Here is a 19,033-nt window from a genome sequence, read left to right as displayed (position 1 = left end):
TAGATTCACCATCCTCTGACAAAAGAAATTCCTCCTCATCCCCTAATAAACGGTGCGTCCTTTTATTCTGAGGCTATGGCATCTGGTCCTAGACTCTCCCACCAGTGGAAACATCCTCTCTACATCCACTATATCCAGGCCTTTCACTATTTGGTAAGTTTCAATGAGTACCCCCTCATCCTTCTAAACTCTAGTGAGTACAGACCCAGTGCCGTCAAACGCTTATCATATGTTAACCCAATCATCCCTGGGATGATTCTGGTAAACCTCCTCTGGACCCTCTCCAACACCAGCACATCCTTCCTCTCAGATATGGAGCCCAAGACTGCTCACAATACTGCAAATGCGGTCTGACCAGTGCCTTTTAATGCCTCAGCATTACATCACTGTTTTTTTGGATTTTAGCCCTTTCAAAACAAATGCTATCATTGCATTTGCCTTCCATACTACTGATTCAATAGACAATAGGTGCAGGAGTAGACCATTCGGCCCTTCGAGCCAGTACCGACATACAATGTGATCATGGCTGATCATCCCCAATCAGTACCCCGTTCCTGCCTTCTCCCCATATCCCCTGACTCCGCTATCTTTAATAGCCCTATCTGACTCTCTCTTGAAAGTATCCAGAGAACTGAGGCAGAGAATTCCACAGACTCACAACTCTGACTTGCAAATTAACGTTTTGGGAATCCTGTACCAGCACTCCCAAGTCCCTTTGCACCTCCCGATTTCTGAATTTTCTCCCCATTTAGAAAATGTAGTCTACGCCTTCATTCCTGCAACCAAAATGCACAACTCCACACTTTGCCATGCTGTATTCCATCTGCCATTTCTCAGCCCACTCTTCCAACCTATCTAAGTCTTATAATAATAAATAAAATCAAACACAATTTCCAGGAGGAGAAACTAGTCCTGATGTATTAAATAATCCATGTTTAGTAGAAATTAATTGGGGTGAAGAGTTAAAGTCTGTATACTTTATTTTAAGAAACTACCTATCCAGTATTTACCTGTGGTGTTGTATGTAGTACGAGATAATCTAAAGTGGACAGCATCTTGGAATTAAACATTTTTAAGAAATTAAAATATCAGGTTCTATTGTAAACTGGTAATTTCAACATCAACAAAATGCCCTGTTTTCTTTTAGATTGAGTTTGCTCAGTACATATTTTTCAATTACAGGAAAGGAGGCTGTCGGCTGTCAAAGAGATTGTGAGACTACTACGGCTGGGAGGCAAGGGACTTATTTATGTTTGGGCAATGGAACAGGAACACAAGAAAGTAAAATCTAAATATTTAGCAGAAAGAAAAGGAAAATGTATCCAACCTCAAGCAAATTGTGTCACGGTACAAACAGGAAATGATTTCTCGTACATCAATCAAGATGCCAATAAAATGGATTTAACTTGTTTGAAGCAACTACCAGATGTTACCAAGGATTCAACAGTTAAACAAAACAATGCAAAGCTCCCTGTGCACACAAATAGAACTAACTTTGATTCACAAGATTTACTTGTTCCTTGGCATTTAAGAGGAGTTAAAAGTCACCATAACGCTGATGGTGTCTCAGCACTCCCACCTGAGGTCAAAGAGCATGCTGTTTACCACCGTTTTTATCACGTTTTCTCTGATGGGGAATTAGAAAACTTGTGTAGAGATATATCGAATATTAGAATAGTGCAGAGTTATTATGATCAAGGGAATTGGTGTGTCATCATTGAAAAATGCTAAAATGCTGTAACTTGCATGTAACTTCAGATTTAATTTTGAAACTTGTCGCCCAAGGAAATATAATAATTGTAACAGATTTTTAAAAGTTAAACTACTTAATAAAGAGGTGATATTGATGAAGCCAGTGCGATTCACATCTGAAATGCTTGTTTGCATCAGCGCCTTCTGGATGTCTAATGTACAACATGAAAACATGAAAAAAAAACTTTACATGATGAGCTGATTTCAGAAGAAACGTTTACTATTCCATTGTTCTCTGTATATCAGTCTGGAACTAATTGAAGTAATCTCAAAGCGTTGTCTGTTGTTTGTTGGTCCGTGCGCGTGCCCCATCAGCTTCTACACATACACTTGCACTATCCTGCACACTAGGGACAAATTACAATTTTTTTTTTTTAAACCAAAGCCAATTAACCTACAAACCTCTATCTTTTTGGAGTGTGGGAGGAAACTCCAGCACCCAGAGAAAACCCACATGGTCATAGGGAGAATTTACAAACACCGTACAGACAGCACCCATGGTCAGGATCGGACCTGGATCGCTGGCACTGTAAGGCAGCGACTCTACCACTGCGCCACATTTTGTCTTATCAGTCATAATGCAGTGCAGTGCAGCCAGATAATTGTGGTTATTGATTTTTTGATGCAGGAAATAATGAAATGACTGGAAGTTGAAAATCATGTAACATAAGCTTTCACCTGCAGGTGCGGCTCAGCTTCTGAAGTGTAAAAGCACCAATAAAACCAGTTGCTGGATATGTAAAACACCAGTTAGATGGAAACAGGTTTGCAGAGAGAACCAATGGCAGTGGCTATTTGAAGTGGTTAAGCGTAGGGTAGTAAATTTAGAGGAAAATCAAAGACTAAACATTATGTACAAACATCACCCACCCATGTCCTCCAGAGAAGCTACCTGACCTGCTGAGTAACTCCAGCACTTTGTGTCTTGACTAAACATTACTCTTGTGGCAAGACCAGAGAGCTCTTTCTGAGTCTTGTGGATTCATTAACACATTATCTGAATTTGCAAGGTGTTTTGTGGGTTGAAAAAGTCAGGTGAATTCATGATTTGTTTTAAATGCTGAGGCAACAGTTAATAGTTTTGGAGAGCTCATGAATGAAAGGATAGTTAAGTTATCAAACAAAAGCCTCCTGAAGATTAGTTTATTTTCCTGCAAATTTAAGAAGCCAGACTGTTCCTGCTATTGGGGAGCCATTAATTTAAAAAGGTTGCTAGGAGGCAGAGAATAAAGTGTTCGCGGCTTGGAGTACATAAAGCATTTTTTAAGAAAATAATGTTATATACGAATGTTTGATGAGGTTTAGTAGAGAACGGGGAAGAGATTTTGCATAACATTTACATCTCAGAAATAAATTCAACAAGCCACAACGAGCCTCTCCCCACTTTATCTAGCCGTAGGTGATCCCTGTTGTTCGTGTATAAATTGTGTATACATTCTTGAATAAATTAAGCTTTCTCAACAGATCAGGGTACATGTATGTAAAGAAACAATGCTGCCTGACCTGCTGAATATTTCCAGTATAGTTAAAGAACTTTTGTAAACTTTGTCGGCACAGATATATTGTATTATATGCAAAAACAAAGAATTTTATTGTACCTGGCTACATGTGACAATAAAGTATCAGTATTCTCTTATTTCAACTGTTTTTTTTACTCTAACCCGCCCACGTCAATCTTTGGTAATCTTTCCCAAAGCAGAACAAACTTTAGTGTCCCTGTCAAATTTTGTGCCTGTGAAAAACTTTGGGAAGTTTTACAAAATTAGAAGTATTCAATTAGTCCAAATAATATATTTACATTAGTACTTGGATATAATCTTAGTTCAATTTGGATTTAGTTAGGAGATACTGCAAGGAAACAGGCTATTTGGCCAGCTGAGTCCATGCTGACCATTAATCACCAGTTCAAACAGATCTGTTATTCCAGTATTCAATCCCTACAAATTTGGGGGCAATTTACATTGGCTAATTCATCTAAAAATCTGCATGCCTTTGGGATGAGGGACCCCACAGGGGACTCGTTAATGTAAATTGTTGTTAAACCTAGACATTTGGACAGGTAAGTAATTTTTTATGTATATAGCACTTTTAAATCAAATAATGTTGAAGCCAAAGTGCTTTACAGAGAAAAAAAATAGATTACCACACATCCATATTAAATAAAAAAAGAAAAAAAGACACAATCTACTATAGGATTCGACATGAACATCCCTCCACAGCAGAATCAACACTATCCACTGTGAGGGAAGGCACCAAAAAGTCCAGTCCCCCTCCTAGCTAGTCCACCCGAGGTCGGTGGTGCTACATGGTACCTGGATAGGAAAGGTTTTGAGGGATATGGGCCAAACGCGGAGGGGTAGTATATTGGGCCGAAGTGCCTGTTTCCATGCTTTTTGACTCTAAGTGAGTTGAATGGGTTGCAATTGCTCTGAAATGATTCTAAGTCAAGCCAAGGCGAATGCTTTAGGTATTTGTAGCGGACCTGCACGATGGTTGAATGACTGACTCAGCCGGACACCCGGGGGCGCCCGCGAGCACTGTCTCCTCGCGACGCTTGCGCGCTTGCGCGGCTGTCGCAAAGTGCGCGGAGCCGGCGGCTACAACATGGCGGAGTACGGAGGTAGATTTGAAAGCCAGAAATCAATCGAGGAAGGGAGAGAATTTAAACGGAGAACAAGGCAGGAGGTTGTGGCCAAGGTATTTACTCGGCGGCGTTCGTGCAAATGTGCACGAAGCAGCATTTTAAGCGGTCCATGTGAGCGATGATCAGAGTTTGCGGCCTGCAACCCATCACATTTAAACCAAAGATCCTATATATAGCAAGCTTGCTATAGCATCTTTGATTTAAACCCCAGCATCAGCTGCACTTGGCATGTCCGAGGCTGAACAGCTCAGGGCCAGGCAGCATCTGGAGAATGGGCAGTCGACGTTATGATCAGGACCCTTCTTTAAATTGATAATTGGGTGAAGAAGTCACTGAATAAGTGAATTGATCAGTTTTTGGACGACCCGCGAACTTTCGCTCCCTCCAAATTAACAATCCCTGCATTTCAGTAGCCTCTAGGAAATTAGATTTATAATTGTCACGAGTACCCAGGTACAATGAAAAGCTTTGTTTTGCATGCTATCCAATCAATTCAGATAAATTTACGACCATGTTAGTGCACAGTGGCACAGCGAGTTACTGCCTACAGCGCCAGAGATCTGACGGGGGTGCTGTCTGTACGGAGTTTGTACGTTCTCCCCTTGACTGTGTCGGTTCCCTCAAGCCATGCAGGTTTGTAGGCAACTGACTAATGCAAAACATTATCATTCTAATAGAAGCATTTAAATAACCCATTAACTCAATTCAAAGAATGTATATTACCTGTAAAATGCCCCTCCTGACTGCCTTAACTGTGGGATAGTGTACAAGGGATTCTGTGGGCCTAAGGGCCTGCGTCCACACTCTATCTCTACAGGGTTACAGGGTTTCCTTTATTGTCATTCAGACCGAAGTCTGAACGAAATTTTGTGCCTGCAGTCATACATACATACAATACAATAAAAAAACAACAATAAACACATATTAACATCCACCACAGTGAGTCCACATAGCACCTTCTCACTGTGATGGAGGCAAAAGTCTTAGGGCTGCAGTCTCTTCCCTCCTCTTCTCTCTCTGCGCTGAGGCGATACCCCACCGGGCGATGTAGCAAACAGTCCCGCGGCTCAAACACCGCGGCCCTGGGGTGGTCGAAGCTGCCGTCCACCAGTCCTGCTGACACAGCCGCTGGCCCGCGGCCGAACCCTGGACTCAGGTCACCGCCGCCAGAACGCCATCCCAGCCCCCGGAGCACCGTTCCAGCCCCGAGCCGGATCGCCCTCACGTGAGTGCCGTTACTGTCTCAGCCTCGCGCCAGGCCGCCCCGACATGGGCGCCGCTCCTCCCTCGGGCTGGGCCGGGCAGCCCCGACATGGGCGCCACTCCTCCCTCGGGCCGGGCAGCCCCGACATGGGCGCCGCTCCTCCCTCGGGCCGGGCAGCCCCGACATGGGCGCCGCTCCTCCCTTGGGCTGGGCCGCCCCGACATGGGCGCCGCTCCTCCCTCGGGCTGGGAACGCCATACCTCCCCGAGCTCGGCCACTCCGACGGGAGCACCGTTCCTTCCTCGGACCAGGCCGCCCCCCGGGAGCGTCACAGCCCCTCACGGAAGCCCTGTTCCAGCCCCAAGCCGGGCCGCCCTCACGGGAGCGAGCTCAGGGCGAGTCCTGCCGGGCTCTGTCTCCTGAGCCTCGAGGTCGCCAGCTCCGCCATTAGGCCTCAGCGCAGACGGAGGCAGAGAAGGGGAATACGACAAAAAATCGCATTCCCCCGCAGGGAGAGACAGCAAGCCCCGTTTCAACCCCCCCCCCCCCAAAACACAAACTAAAAAAACAAAAACTGGACTAGCCAAAACGAAATAAACAACACAAAAAAAGCAAAAACAAACGGACTGCAGGTGAGCTATACAAAAATACATACAAAATGCTGGAGTGGGACCGGCAGCATCTCTGGAGATAAGGAATGGGTGATGTTTCAGGTCGAGACCCTTCTTCAGTCTCGACCGGAAACGTCACACATTCCTTCTCTCCAGAAATTCTGCCTGTTCCTCTGCGTTTTGTGTCTATCCTTGGTGTAAACCAACATCTACAGTTCCTTATACAAAAATACAATCAAGCCAAACTCAAGTACATTAAGTCAAGAAAAATAAAAGAAACAGAGAACAGATAGTTCTCAGCATTGTAGCTCACCAGTTCCAGAAACGTCCAATATTTTATTGGTAAGTTGGATAGCAACCTAGTTTATGGAGAGACCGATCAGAAGCCTGATAACAGTTCCAGATAATTGAGTTCCACCTCTGCACTGAGAATTCGTCTCAGAGCAACAAGTAAGAATCCAATGTGTTGGAAGGAACTGCAGGTGCTGTTTCCGTTTGAAGAAGGGTCTCGACCCGAAACGTCACCCATTCCTTCTCCAGAGATGCTGCCTGTTCCAGCATTTTGTGTCTATCTTAAGTAAGAATCCAACTTGTTACAGGCTGTTACTCTTAAACTAAGCTTCATGAATTGAATGTCATAACGCTTTCCCTAATGTTTTCCAGTAAAGGCAACAATGTGATGAATGCAGCTGATTTGGAAAGTAAAAACTGGGATTGCTGAAATTTTGAGGTTAGAAAACCAACAGAATTGTGATCTAAAACATTAGTTTATTCCCTTGTTTACATCAAGATTATGAGCCTGGTTCCTGGTCGATTTTTCCAAACCTTAGATTAAGCTTTATATTTCACAGAAGGGAAACATCATTCAGCAGACTGAGTGTGTATGGACCATCAAGCACCCATTTACTCTAATCCCATTTTATTCTACTCACATTCTGATCAACTTCCCCCCAGGTTCTACATTCTCCTATATATACTTTAGCTCTGTAACATATTGCATGTCTGTGGGATATTGGGAGAAACTAGTCCATCGAGTGGAAATCAATATTGTCACAGGGAGAACGTACAAAATCCACAAAACCAGATCAAACACAGGTCACTGAAGCTGAGAGGCGGAAGCTCTACCAATCATTGACTCATTTATGCTTTCTCCTCCATATTGTGCACTTTTTCAGGATTACCAACAGCTGATTGATTTGATTATGGCCTCTTCTGGCATTTTTGATTCAAGAGGTAGAAGGGTTAGGATGGAGTCAAGGTATTTGCAGATGACTGCTGTGGGGCAGGAGCGAGCTGAAACAATTGATCTGCTATGGCGGTCCTGTTTATGTATTTATGGATGGAGATAATAGCAGGCAGTGCGGGACTGGAGATCGCCAGTGGTGATTGAAGTCCTGACCCAAAACATCACCTATCCATGTTCTCCAGAGATGCTGCCTGACCCGCTGAATTACTCCAGCAATTTTGATGCAAAAGTAGGCGAAGCAGATAGTGTAGATGGTTGTGAAAAATTGCAACAGGATCATTATCGATTGGCCAAATGGGCTGCGGAATGGTTGATGGTATTTAATACAGAGAAATGTGAGGTGTTGCATTTTGGAAGTCTAACATGGGCAGGACCAACACAGTGAATGGTAGGCCTCTAGGGAGTGTTTTAAAGCAGAGGGATCTAGGGGTGCAGGTGCATGGTTCCTTGAAGGTGGAGTCACAGGTAGATAGAGTGGTCAAAAAGGCTTTTGGCACATTGACCTTCATCAGTTGGAGCATTGAGTATAGAAGTTGGGAGGTCATGTCGCAGTTGTGTAAGACATTGGTGAGGCCATGTCGCAGTTGTGTAAGACATTGGTGAGGCCGCATTTAGAGTATTGTGTTCAATTCTGGGCACCATGTTATAAGAAAGATGTTGTCAAGCTGGATAGGATGCAGAGAAGATTTGAAAGGATGTTCAAAATTCAAGAGAGTTTATTGTCATGTGTCCCAGATAGGACAGTGAAATTCTTGCTTTGCTTCAACACAACAGAATATAGGCATAAATACAGATCAATGTGTCCATATACCGTTGAATAAATATACACACACACAAATAAATAAACAGATATTGATGTTGCCAGGACTCAAGGGCCTGGGATATATGGAGTAAGTGAATCGAAGACCAGAGGACATAGGTTTAAGGTGAAGGGGAAAAGATTTAATAGGAATCTGAGGGGTAACCTTTTCACACAAAGGATGGTGGGTGTATGGAGCAAGCTGCTAGAGGAGGTGGTTGATACAGGGACTATCCCAATGTTTAAGAAACAGTTAGACAGGTACATGGATAGGACCGGTTTGGAGGGATATGGACCAAACTGGCAGGTGGGACTGGTACACAAAATTGCTGGGGAAACTCAGCGGGTGCAGCAGCATCTATGGAGCGAAGGAAATAGGCGACGTTTCGGGCCGAAACCCTTCTTCAGACTGGTGGGACTAGTGTGGCTGGGACATAATGGCCGATGTGGGCAAGTTGAGCCAAAGGGCCTGTTTCAGCGCTGTAATACTCTATGACTTTATGACAATAAGATAATTATTTGCAAGTCTTTTTAAAAGTTGTAATTCTTGAATATCCAAGATCTAAATAATTGCACATACAAGAATTATTTTTCATATGTTGTTCACTGGTTTGTTTAAATAGTAGGCAGAAATATAATTTATCAGTGGAATGAGGAAATATCTATTACCATCGTCCAATGCAATATTGATGTTGTCATTTACTGTCAACTTATTTGGAGGATTATATTATCAGAGAGGCATGTTCTGCAAATGTGGAAAAGCCATTTTTTATATTTATTAAATAAAACATGTCCGGATTGAAACCAAGGTTTAATTTTATATTACATCATTCTGCTAAACGGGTGAGTCGCGCCGCCCAGCTGGAGTGCTGCAGTTCAATGGGCAGTTAAGGCAGTCAGGAGGGGCATTTTACAGGTAACTAGACCAGGTGTGGACCCATTGGGCCTGTCCCCCAAGGCAATATTCCAACACTGACCCATAACCCCCAACTGTGCAGGCGTGGCTGATGGGTTCGCGTTGTGACACCAGAGATCCCCGTTGTGACGTGAGTGACGACAACCCTCCCCAATTGCGCAGATGCGGCCAGCAAGTGCAAGCGCGACTGCGATGTTTTTAAAGTTCAAAATGGCAATAACCTGTGAAATATGATCAATGTGAACACACCCCACTCTCCCTCTTCAGTCCCCTATTCCACTCCTCCGTTATACTCCTTCTCCCCACCCTCCACCAACCCTCCTCTGCTTCCTCCTCTCACCTCCTCCCTGCCGTCCCCTCCTCCCTCTTCCCCTCCCCTCTTGCATTAACTCGCCATCCCTCTTCCTACCCCTATCCTCCTCCATTTCCCCTAATCCCTGAGCACTCCTGACCTCTCCTCTTCACCCTCCCCCTTCTTTCCCCTCTCCTCCCCACTCCCTCCCTCCCTCACCTCCCTCCATCTCCTTTCCCCTACCCTCAGTCACTCCCTCCCTCCATACCCCTCTCCCCTACCTACCCCCCCTCCTATCCTTCTATCCCCCTGCTCCCCCACTCCACCTCCCCCCTATCCCAACCCCCCACTCTCCTTCCTCACCTCTCCCACTGCCCTTAATGAAACGGAATAATTTGATTAAAACTGAGTTGTTTTTTTTAAATCGTGATTTTTTAATGTATATGAGATTAGGGATCCCATTGTGACGTCAAACGCGGCTGAAGGACAGGGCAAGTGGAAAAGTGGTTTGAAAAGAGTTTGTTGTAAAGTTTAAAATGTCAATAACTTGTAAAATATAACATAAATCCGAACAAAACTTGTTTCTCTTACATCACAGGACAATGGTGAGTAAGGCGGGCCAAAAATTGTAGCGCTATCTTTTACCGTTTTGGCGGGGTTTTGGAATGTCACGCACACGCATACAAACAAGATGAGAGTTTTAGTAATATAATAATAATAATAATAACTAGACTAACTGCAGACCCGTTTGGTCTGCTCCCCAATGCAATATTCCACCACTCACCCGTTCCTCCAACACAACCCGTTCCCCCAACGCAATATTCCACCACTCACACATAGCCCCCAACTGCGCAGGTGTGGCTCATTTCCCCTCATCCCCCGGCACTCCCCCCCCTCCTCTTCACCCTCCCTCTTCTTTCCCCTCTCCCCCCTCCCCAATCCCTCCCTCACCTAACCCTCCCTCTCCTTTCCCCTACTTTCAGTCACTCCCTCCATAACTCCTCTTCCCTCCCTACCCCCTCCTATCCCTCTATCCTCCACTCCACCTCCCCTATCCCCCCACTATCCCTCCTGACCTCCCCCACCGTCCTCTCCCTCTATTCCCCCTCCTCCCCGACTCTCCCTCCTCACATCCCCCACCTCTCCCTCCCTACCCCCTCCTCTCCATCACTCCCCCCACTCTCCCTCCTCACCTCTCCAGAATCATTCCCCTCCCCAATCCCTCCCTCCCTCCCTCCTTTCCCCTACCCTCAGTCACTCCCTCCATATAAAGCAGTATCTGCAGTTCCTTCCACAGGTCATTCATTGTTAGCTGTGGTTTGACTTGACGATTGGACCAGTTTGCATTGTGTGTGTATGAGTGAGTTACTCAAACTCCGTGCAAATTGCATGGCCACCCTGCAACCCGACTCTCCCTCCCTCCCTCTGCCCACTCCGGCTCAGAAGCCGCTCGGCCCATCCCCGCCCTGCCTGCGCACCCGCTGCTGCCGCTCGGCCCGTCCCTCCCTTGCCCACCTGCCTGCTCGCTGCCACCGCCGGGCTGCTCCGCGGTGGGGGGAGCAATGGAGCTGGTGTTCATCACGAGTTTCGACGAGCTGGTGGAGAAGATCTCCTCCGAGAGGGCCATGAGGGTGAGTTACCGCAGCGATGGAGGATACGGATGGTCACAGCCATTCACCCGGGACCACCATTGCCGCAGAGGGTGGGCGGGGGAGAGGAGTGAGTGAGGGAGAGAGAGATGGGACCAGGGCCTGCACTGAACCACTGAACAACCCCCCCGCCGCAGCCGCCGCCAGTGGTGATGGAGACGGTAGACAAGTTACTGTGAGGAGGGGAGAGAGGAGTTAGCGGGAGAGGCTGCGGCAGCGCAGGGAGGGGCGTTGCCGTCCCGGGTGACTGACAGGAGAGGAGACCAATCTGCGTGGAGGCGACTGACAGGGTCTGCACATGCGCGTTTGTTAAGATTTTTAAACCATAATAATCTTTGAAATAAACTATGGATCGGAACAAAACCTGTTGCACGAGCACAGGAGAATGGTGAGTAAGGTGGCGAAAAATCGTAGAGCTATCGTGTACCATTCTTGCGCAAGATAGAAAAACCACGCAAACTGGAAGAGCACGAGATCAGAGTTTTAGTTATGTATAGATAATAGATAGATATACATTCTTTGAATTGAGTTAATGACATATAAATGTTTCTATTAGAATGATTAATTTTTAAATACTGATGTGATTTTGAATGTCCACAAGCTTCACTGACATTTGCAGACATTTGAAAGTTGTGACAGGTGATTTATACCTGGGAACCTCAATTAAGCTGACAAAACTAAGGGCGGGGCCTCAGGATGAGGCCTATACAGTGAAAATAGATACAACGTTACCTATCCACGTTCTCCAGACATGCCTCCTGGAGTAACTCAGCAGTTCGGGCAGCATCTCTGGAGAACATGGATAGGTAAGGTTTTATCATAATTTCACAATCCTTTAATAAACTTAAATTAAAAATCCCACATAAGTGATGGTATTGAGTCTGGTACTAAGAAAATAAGAACATCTAATGGCTAATATTAAGGAACAGTTTGAACCAAATATTATAGAGGAGCAAGATAGACCAATCCTGTGAAATCCAATGGACTGACGTGTAGTACGCGTCAGAACGCAACGGAACGTCACTTCCGCCATTTTAGGAATAAGACCCCGATCTCCGTTAAGCCTCTCGCAGTTGAATCCATGTCAATCCATTGGATTTTGCAGTTTATCTTGGTCTCTTAGACCATTATTATCTTTGTTTATAATAAATAAGGTGCTCCTTTAAAAAAAAATTTAAAAAGGGAAACTGCGTATAAAATGAGCAACAATGCACAATGAAAGGTCTCTGGGCCCTGAGCCCATGACCGTACTACAGCTTTTTCATCGAGTGGTCTATCTTGCTCCTCTAGTATCTTTGGTTTAACATCATTCGAAACATTCCATGGCATGCTGACAAAATCAAGCAAAGTATTCAAAGTATGACAACTTTAAGTGTTGCCATGGTGATTTGCATGTGATGCAGCATCACAGAAAATATGGAAAGGCTTTGGATCATAGATCAAAATGAACGTAATAAGCCATTTCGTGTGGTGGATCATTCAAATTAAACCTCAGCTTGTATGATGATGTTAAAGAATGAATGATATGAGCATTCATAATCAGAAGTGCTGCTTGCAATTAATTCAGATATTTTACAACACATTTTGTTTTGCATTACATTAAAGTAATGTATGAAGCAGCCTGTTGCAAAACTGAAGCTTTTTTTAGTTTAGTTTAGAGATACAGTGTGGAAACAGGATCTTTGTCCCACCGAGTCCCCGTCAAACAATGATCACCCGTACAATAGGTTAGTTATAGAACTGCTGGTAATCATATTTATAGAAGAGTTTGAAACCAATCTTTTTGAGGCATGTCAAGAACCTTCTGCATTCTTCAATGCAGAGTCACAGGTTGCAAATTTAATAACTGAATTGGTGTGCTTCCTTTAGAAGTGGAAAATATTTTGAGATTTTTATATTCTTGTGTGTATTGTACCAATCTGCTCCCTTTTAAAAAATTACTCTGATTTCTTTTTGTATCAAAGTGTTATTTACATTTGTTAATTATTGGATAATTATTAGTCAACAGCTAATCCTCATACCTTTCTGCCATTGTTAACTGAGTGGTCAACTGTGGTTCAATGTTTAAATAGAACAGGATATAGAAGAGAATGCCTTTTACGACAGCACTCCACCTCAAAGTGATCCTCCATGAGCAAGATGAGCTGAGTGTAATTCAATAGTTCATCATGGAAACAATCTACATGTCTTCAGCAGGCGCACATTCAAAGATTGTTATATTTGAACAACAATAAAAAAGATCCTGAACAATTGGATGATTATTTAGTCCAACAAATGTGACTGAAAAGATGTGCTTTTTAAATTTATTTAATGGGAGTGTTCTCCTAAAAAGTGCATATATTTCTAAAATGTAAAATTGTTATTCTGTGACAGATTGGCTATATGCTCTAAATGATTTTTTTTTAATGTTGTTACGGAATAGTTTTTAGGCTCCTCTATAATCTTTGGTAACAAGTATCATTTCAGTTCCAAAGTTATATTACCATAATCCATGTGCTATGTAGCTTTCCATTTATAAAATAACCATATAACAATTACAGCACGGAAACAGGCCATCTCGGCCCTACAAGTCAGTGCCGAACAACTTTTTTCCCTTAGTCCCACCTGCCTGCACTCATACCATAACCCTCCATTCCCTTCTCATCCATATGCCTATCCAATTTATTTTTAAATGATACCAACGAACCTGCCTCCACCACTTCCACTGGAAGCTCATTCCACACCGCTACCACTCTCTGAGTAAAGAAGTTCCCCCTCATGTTATTCCTTTGGCATTACATTAAAGTTCATGATTATTCAATGAGCAATAGTTACTTGCTCTTCTAATGCACTCATTACAAAGTAGTAAATATCAAAGAATGAAAGTTAACAGTTAAAATGATGGAATAAAAGATCATTTGTAGACTTTCACATCCTAATGGATCTTTTCCCATTTAAGGCTCAAGCTAAATATGAGAAAGAAGAAAAACAGAAGCAGCTCAAACGTTTACGTGGTGAGGACACATGGATGTTACCAGATGTTAATGAACGAATAGATGAGCTTTCAGAGGTAATGGACATTTAATTTTTATACTTTTTCTTCCTGCGTTAATTAAGGTAATGAGATTCTGTTCATTTATTACTCAAAAATAAATCTCATTGGTGAGAGAATGTGGTTTGACCTACTAAATTTATTTTAAAATTCCTTTGGCATTACATTAAAGTTCATGATTATTCAATGAGCAATAGTTACTTGCTCTTCTAATGCACTCATTACAAAGTAGTAAATATCAAAGAATGAAAGTTAACAGTGAGTAAAGAAAGAGGTTAATTTTAAGGAGGATTTTAAGTTGGGGAATTGAGTAACAAAGATGTACAAAGCAAGTTTCACAGTGTTGCATTCTGCTTATAGTAAAAACAGTGCACAATATCTCTTCAATTATCCCAAGGACAGTTTGATTTGTCACATATACATATCCTGTAAAAATATCTGCAAGAATACAAGAGTAATTTAAATATTACATGTAATGACATTTTGTAGCTTATTCATAAATCACAAAGGAGAAATATGGTTAGGTATTTTCAAAGTTGATCTTCTGATGTATAATTGGCTTTACACAACCCAACATAGACGGCAACCTTTATCAAAAAGGAATCTTCCCTCGTGTGATGGAGAGATGTGTAAAATGTTAGAATCCTGGTTATAATTAATGACAATTGTCATACAATAGTCAGTGGAACAACTAATATCAAACTGGCAACACAGCCAAAAAATAGGATTTGACAGATGGCTGGTTGGTTGTTTGGTCATCTTAAAACAAGGCAGATTGTTAAACCAATGCTTGTATGGGGTTCCATTATCTATCCACCGCCTGTGTTTGACTGCATCTTTGTATTGTAGCACCTTTTGACTACAGTTGTGCATATCTCACATGCAGACTTCCATCCTGTTTATAGTTGTAACAACCTTGGACGCATTGACCTTCTCTATTGTTTAGGAAGGCTGACAGACACCATAAATTAAATGTATCCTGGATAAACTAGCTGTCTTAATTTCTCTACAGAATCTTTCTAACAAGTGTTTACTTTGTAATCCATTCGTGATTGTGAAACCCCTATCGCACGATTCCCCCTTATGTTTTGTCAACAGAGTTTCTTCAGAATATCTAGAATTCCATGAGACCATCTAAACAAACTGCTTTAAAGTCTCACCAGCAGCAGATTATTATAATTTATGTTATGCCTGGATGACATGTTCCATATTTATTTTAACTTCTGATTCCTAATTGATAGAGACCCTCATTGGTTTCTCACACTCTTTGCACCATACAATATATAGCAATGTTACAAAATTTTGAGATTTAAAAAATCAAGTCTGCAATTTATCCCATCAGATAAAGCATAAAAAGAAGTTTAATTTAACACCTAATTCACTTTCATATCTTCATAAAAAAGTTATGGCCATTTTCATACTAGCATCTTGTTCCCTATTGCTTTTCCATTGACTTAAAAGCTGTGATCGAGGACAGTCAAAAGCCCATAACTTTCTTAAAAATTAAGAGAACTGAATGAAATTGTCAGTGATTATAGATTGAAGCATTCTGAAACAAATATAACACATCTTATTTGGATGACCTGAAATTAAAGCATGTGAAATAATTTGAAATAATTTAATTGCCACACAACCAAGGTCGGTGGTATTTGGGTTGCCAGCAGCGATACAATAATAAAGAACACAACCACAATAAACATTTTACACAAACATCCACCACAGCATTCATCACTGTGGTGGAAGGCACAGAGCTTGGCCAGTCCTCCTCCATTTTCCCCCGTGGTCGGGACCACCACCCTCCACAGCCGTTGCTGCGGGCGTCCAGATGGTAAGGGACAAAGTCAAAGTCAAGGTGAGTCCAGGATCGGCTCTTCCCAACCAGAGACCGCGGCTTCAGGCTGGTGTAGGCCGCAGGCCGGCGGTCAAAGTTTTAAAGCACCTGCCGTGCCGCAGCCGGAAGCACCGCAGTCTGCAGGGCCGGCGGTCGAAGCTCCCCTCCAGGGGAGATGGAAGTCCATACCACGCCCGCGGTAGAAGACGGCCGCGGGCCGGCGGTGGAAGCTTCTTCCCCCCGGGTCCCCAACGTGAGATCCCGGGCTGTAGACGCCGCACCAGCTGGAGTTCTGCAGACCGCTGCTTCAGGCTGCCGGCTGCCGCGGGCCAGCGTAACGGAGCGCTCCCCTCCAGCGAGGTCTCACCCGCTCCGCGCCGAGAGTCCACACTGCCCCCGCTGCTGAAGCTCCGGGCGCGTCTCCGGGAAAGTCGGCGCCGATCCATGCTGTTAGGCCACGGGGGAGGCGGCCTGAAAAAGTCGCCTCTCCATGGAAGAGGCGGCCGAAACGGTTTCCCCCTTACCCCCCCCACACCACCCCCCACACTTAACACACAAAGAAACATTCAAAACAGACTTTTAAACATACTAAAAAAATAAAAAAAGTTGAAAAAAGACGGACACGCTGCCAACAGGCTGCTGCCAGTGCAGCGCCCCCTACTAGGTGTTTATTACTATTTCCGTCACGGTCAATTTTGTAATTAGCTACAATTAGGTAACTAATAGTAATTCTCATCCCTTGTGAGTCACAGAGCTGTTTTTTTTCCATGTGGTAAAGGTATTTTGTTTGAAGAATTGCTCAAAAGCTTTTTTCATCTTGTCTTGGTATTTTAAAACATAGGCAGTCAGCCTCTTCTCATCATTTCATCATCTTCTATTTTAACACATTTTTTAGCATAGTCATAGAAACAGGCCCTTCGGCCCAACTCGCCCATACCGACCAAGATGCCCCAGCTGGTCCCGTTTGCCTGCTGGGCAATCCATATCCTTCTAAGCCTTTTCTATCCATGTACGTCCAAGTGACATGTACACGAATTTAAGAGCAAAAGTGCATACTTCTATAATATGACCTGCAGTATTGTTCAGAAGTCTTCAACTTAAGGCTTACACCTGGTTATCAAGACACCATATTTAACATTCTACTTTCACTAAAAAGCACAAAAACAAAAAAAATCTAACGCTGGGCTAACTTTGAGAACCTTTAAACCAATTCAATTCAATTTTATAATTATTTTAATAAAAAATTAAAATGTACATGGGTAAAATATTTGCTTGTTTTGTCAATTGTTTGTGGTCAGACCAGTTCAAAGAAGGATTTGCCTGCTGCAGAGTAAGTAACTCAGTAAATATGGCGAAAGCTGAAATAGTTGAATTTAGTAATGAACTTAGTAATGAGTGAGGAAAAGGTTTTTATGAATGACTTACTAGAGAAGATATTCTCATAGTAAGATAGGGTTGGCACGGTGGCGCATCGTTAGAGATGCTGCTTTATAGCGCCAGAGACCCGGGTTCGATCCTGACTACGGGTGTTGTCTGTACAGAATTTTTATCTGACCGCAGGAGTTTTCTCCGGGTGCTCCGATTTTCTCCCACATTCCAAAGACGTCGAGGTTTGTAGATTAATTGGCTTTGGTGAGAATTGTAAATAGTGTGTAGGATAGTATTAGTGTACCAGGATCGTTGGCCGGCACGGAATTGGTAGACCAAAGGGCTTGTTTCCGCACTTTATTTCTAAACTAAACTAGGGAGTTGTGGTATCTAAAGGAATAGGATGAGTTTCTGTTGTAATGTCAAAGTTGGTTTCTGGTAGTGGACCAGTGTTCTCTTGCTGACTATCTTCCCTGTGAAGGAGAGAACAGAGGCTCAAGGGGTGCCAGGTGGGGATGTATATTATCCTGAGAAAATTCTGCCAGCTGTTGGAGATGGGAATGAGAAAAAAAGAGTATCAGACAAGTGTGGAAATAAATGTATTTGATTATTTGACCTACAAGTAAAATTCTGTAGAAAATGGATCTGGAGAACTGACGGTAACCCACCTCTCACATAAACTAGTTACTTGTTTGACCTATTGATTAAAAAGCTGAAAGGGACAGAATAGAAACCAGGTATTCATATTCACATGGAAGTGAGCAATGTAGACCAGAGGCTCCTCAAATAACATACCAAGGAATCAAGGAAAATGTTGAAGGTAAGAGGTTTTGTGTAATAAAGCCATTCCTCATACTACTGTGGAGTGAAAGATGAAAATTAGGAATCAAGACGTAGTTAAGGATTTGTGTAGGAAGTTAATCTTTTCAGCTCTTGGCTATCAGCCATTTCCAGCATACCTTGAAGAGAATTATTGTTTTCACTTTTGATGCAGTATAATAGAGGCAATGGAGGTACTTGCTCTGTGGTTGAAAGTTCAGGGCTTTTGACCAGAAGCAACAGTGATGCATTTGTACACTTCAGTATAACTTTGAAGCAGTGGATTTGCGATTGTGATAATTTTGAAAATGAGATGTTGTATAAATGGCAGATCAGTGGACATCCGCTGATGGGTGAATGCAATTTAGAGTCATGTTTTCCATTATCTGGAAAACAGAGTTTAGGACAACCTGAAGCTTCTGGCTCAATTGCATGATTAGTGTTCTTGTTTCAAATGTTGCCTTCACCTTTTCTTATCTATTTCTCCTATCTGAAAAACCTCCAAAGTATAGGAACATGGAATTGCAGATGCTGGGTAACAAAAAAAGGCACACAGTGCTGGGTAACTTAACAAGCACCATCTCTGGAGAACGTGACGTTTCAGACCGTAACCCTTCTTCCGACTGAAGAAGAGTTCCGACCCGATCTGAAATGTCATCAATTCATGTTCGCCAGAGATGCTGCCTGTCTTGCTGAGTTACTCCAGCACTCTGTGTCTTTTATTCCCTCCAAGATATTTTGTGTTTCCTCAATATAAGCCAGCTTTATTTTTATGGAGTGGAACTTGGAAGATGTCCTTAAGAATACTCATATAGATAATCTAGATATTACAGAGGCTTGTAAGAAGATTTCAGCAGTGGATAGGATGAGG

At 43.1% G+C, this 19,033-nt stretch overlaps 2 protein-coding genes across 3 annotated transcripts in view; both read left to right on the top strand.

Annotated features, from left to right (window-relative positions):
- The window catches only part of alkbh8 (alkB homolog 8, tRNA methyltransferase), a 37,517-nt gene extending 34,132 nt beyond the window's left edge, over positions 1-3,385 (top strand). Inside the window, exon 11 of the mRNA XM_033022683.1 lies at positions 1,183-3,385. Within this exon, the coding sequence (XP_032878574.1) occupies positions 1,183-1,731 (549 nt within the window). The 3' untranslated portion in view covers positions 1,732-3,385. The remainder of the gene's footprint in view (positions 1-1,182) is intronic.
- A 940-nt stretch (positions 3,386-4,325) lies between these two features.
- The window catches only part of cwf19l2 (CWF19 like cell cycle control factor 2), a 55,994-nt gene continuing 41,286 nt past the window's right edge, over positions 4,326-19,033 (top strand). For both annotated transcript variants that reach the window (XM_033022682.1, XM_033022681.1), the window contains exons 1-2: positions 4,326-4,449; positions 14,052-14,162. In XM_033022682.1, the coding sequence (XP_032878573.1) occupies positions 4,357-4,449; positions 14,052-14,162 (204 nt within the window). In that variant the 5' untranslated portion in view covers positions 4,326-4,356. The remainder of the gene's footprint in view (positions 4,450-14,051; positions 14,163-19,033) is intronic.

The sequence above is a fragment of the Amblyraja radiata genome, chromosome 6 (genome assembly GCF_010909765.2).
Source record: "Amblyraja radiata isolate CabotCenter1 chromosome 6, sAmbRad1.1.pri, whole genome shotgun sequence".
Taxonomy (NCBI): domain Eukaryota; kingdom Metazoa; phylum Chordata; class Chondrichthyes; order Rajiformes; family Rajidae; genus Amblyraja; species Amblyraja radiata.
The sequence above is the reverse complement of the archived record's forward strand: the minus strand, read 5'-3'. Positions and strand labels throughout refer to the sequence as shown.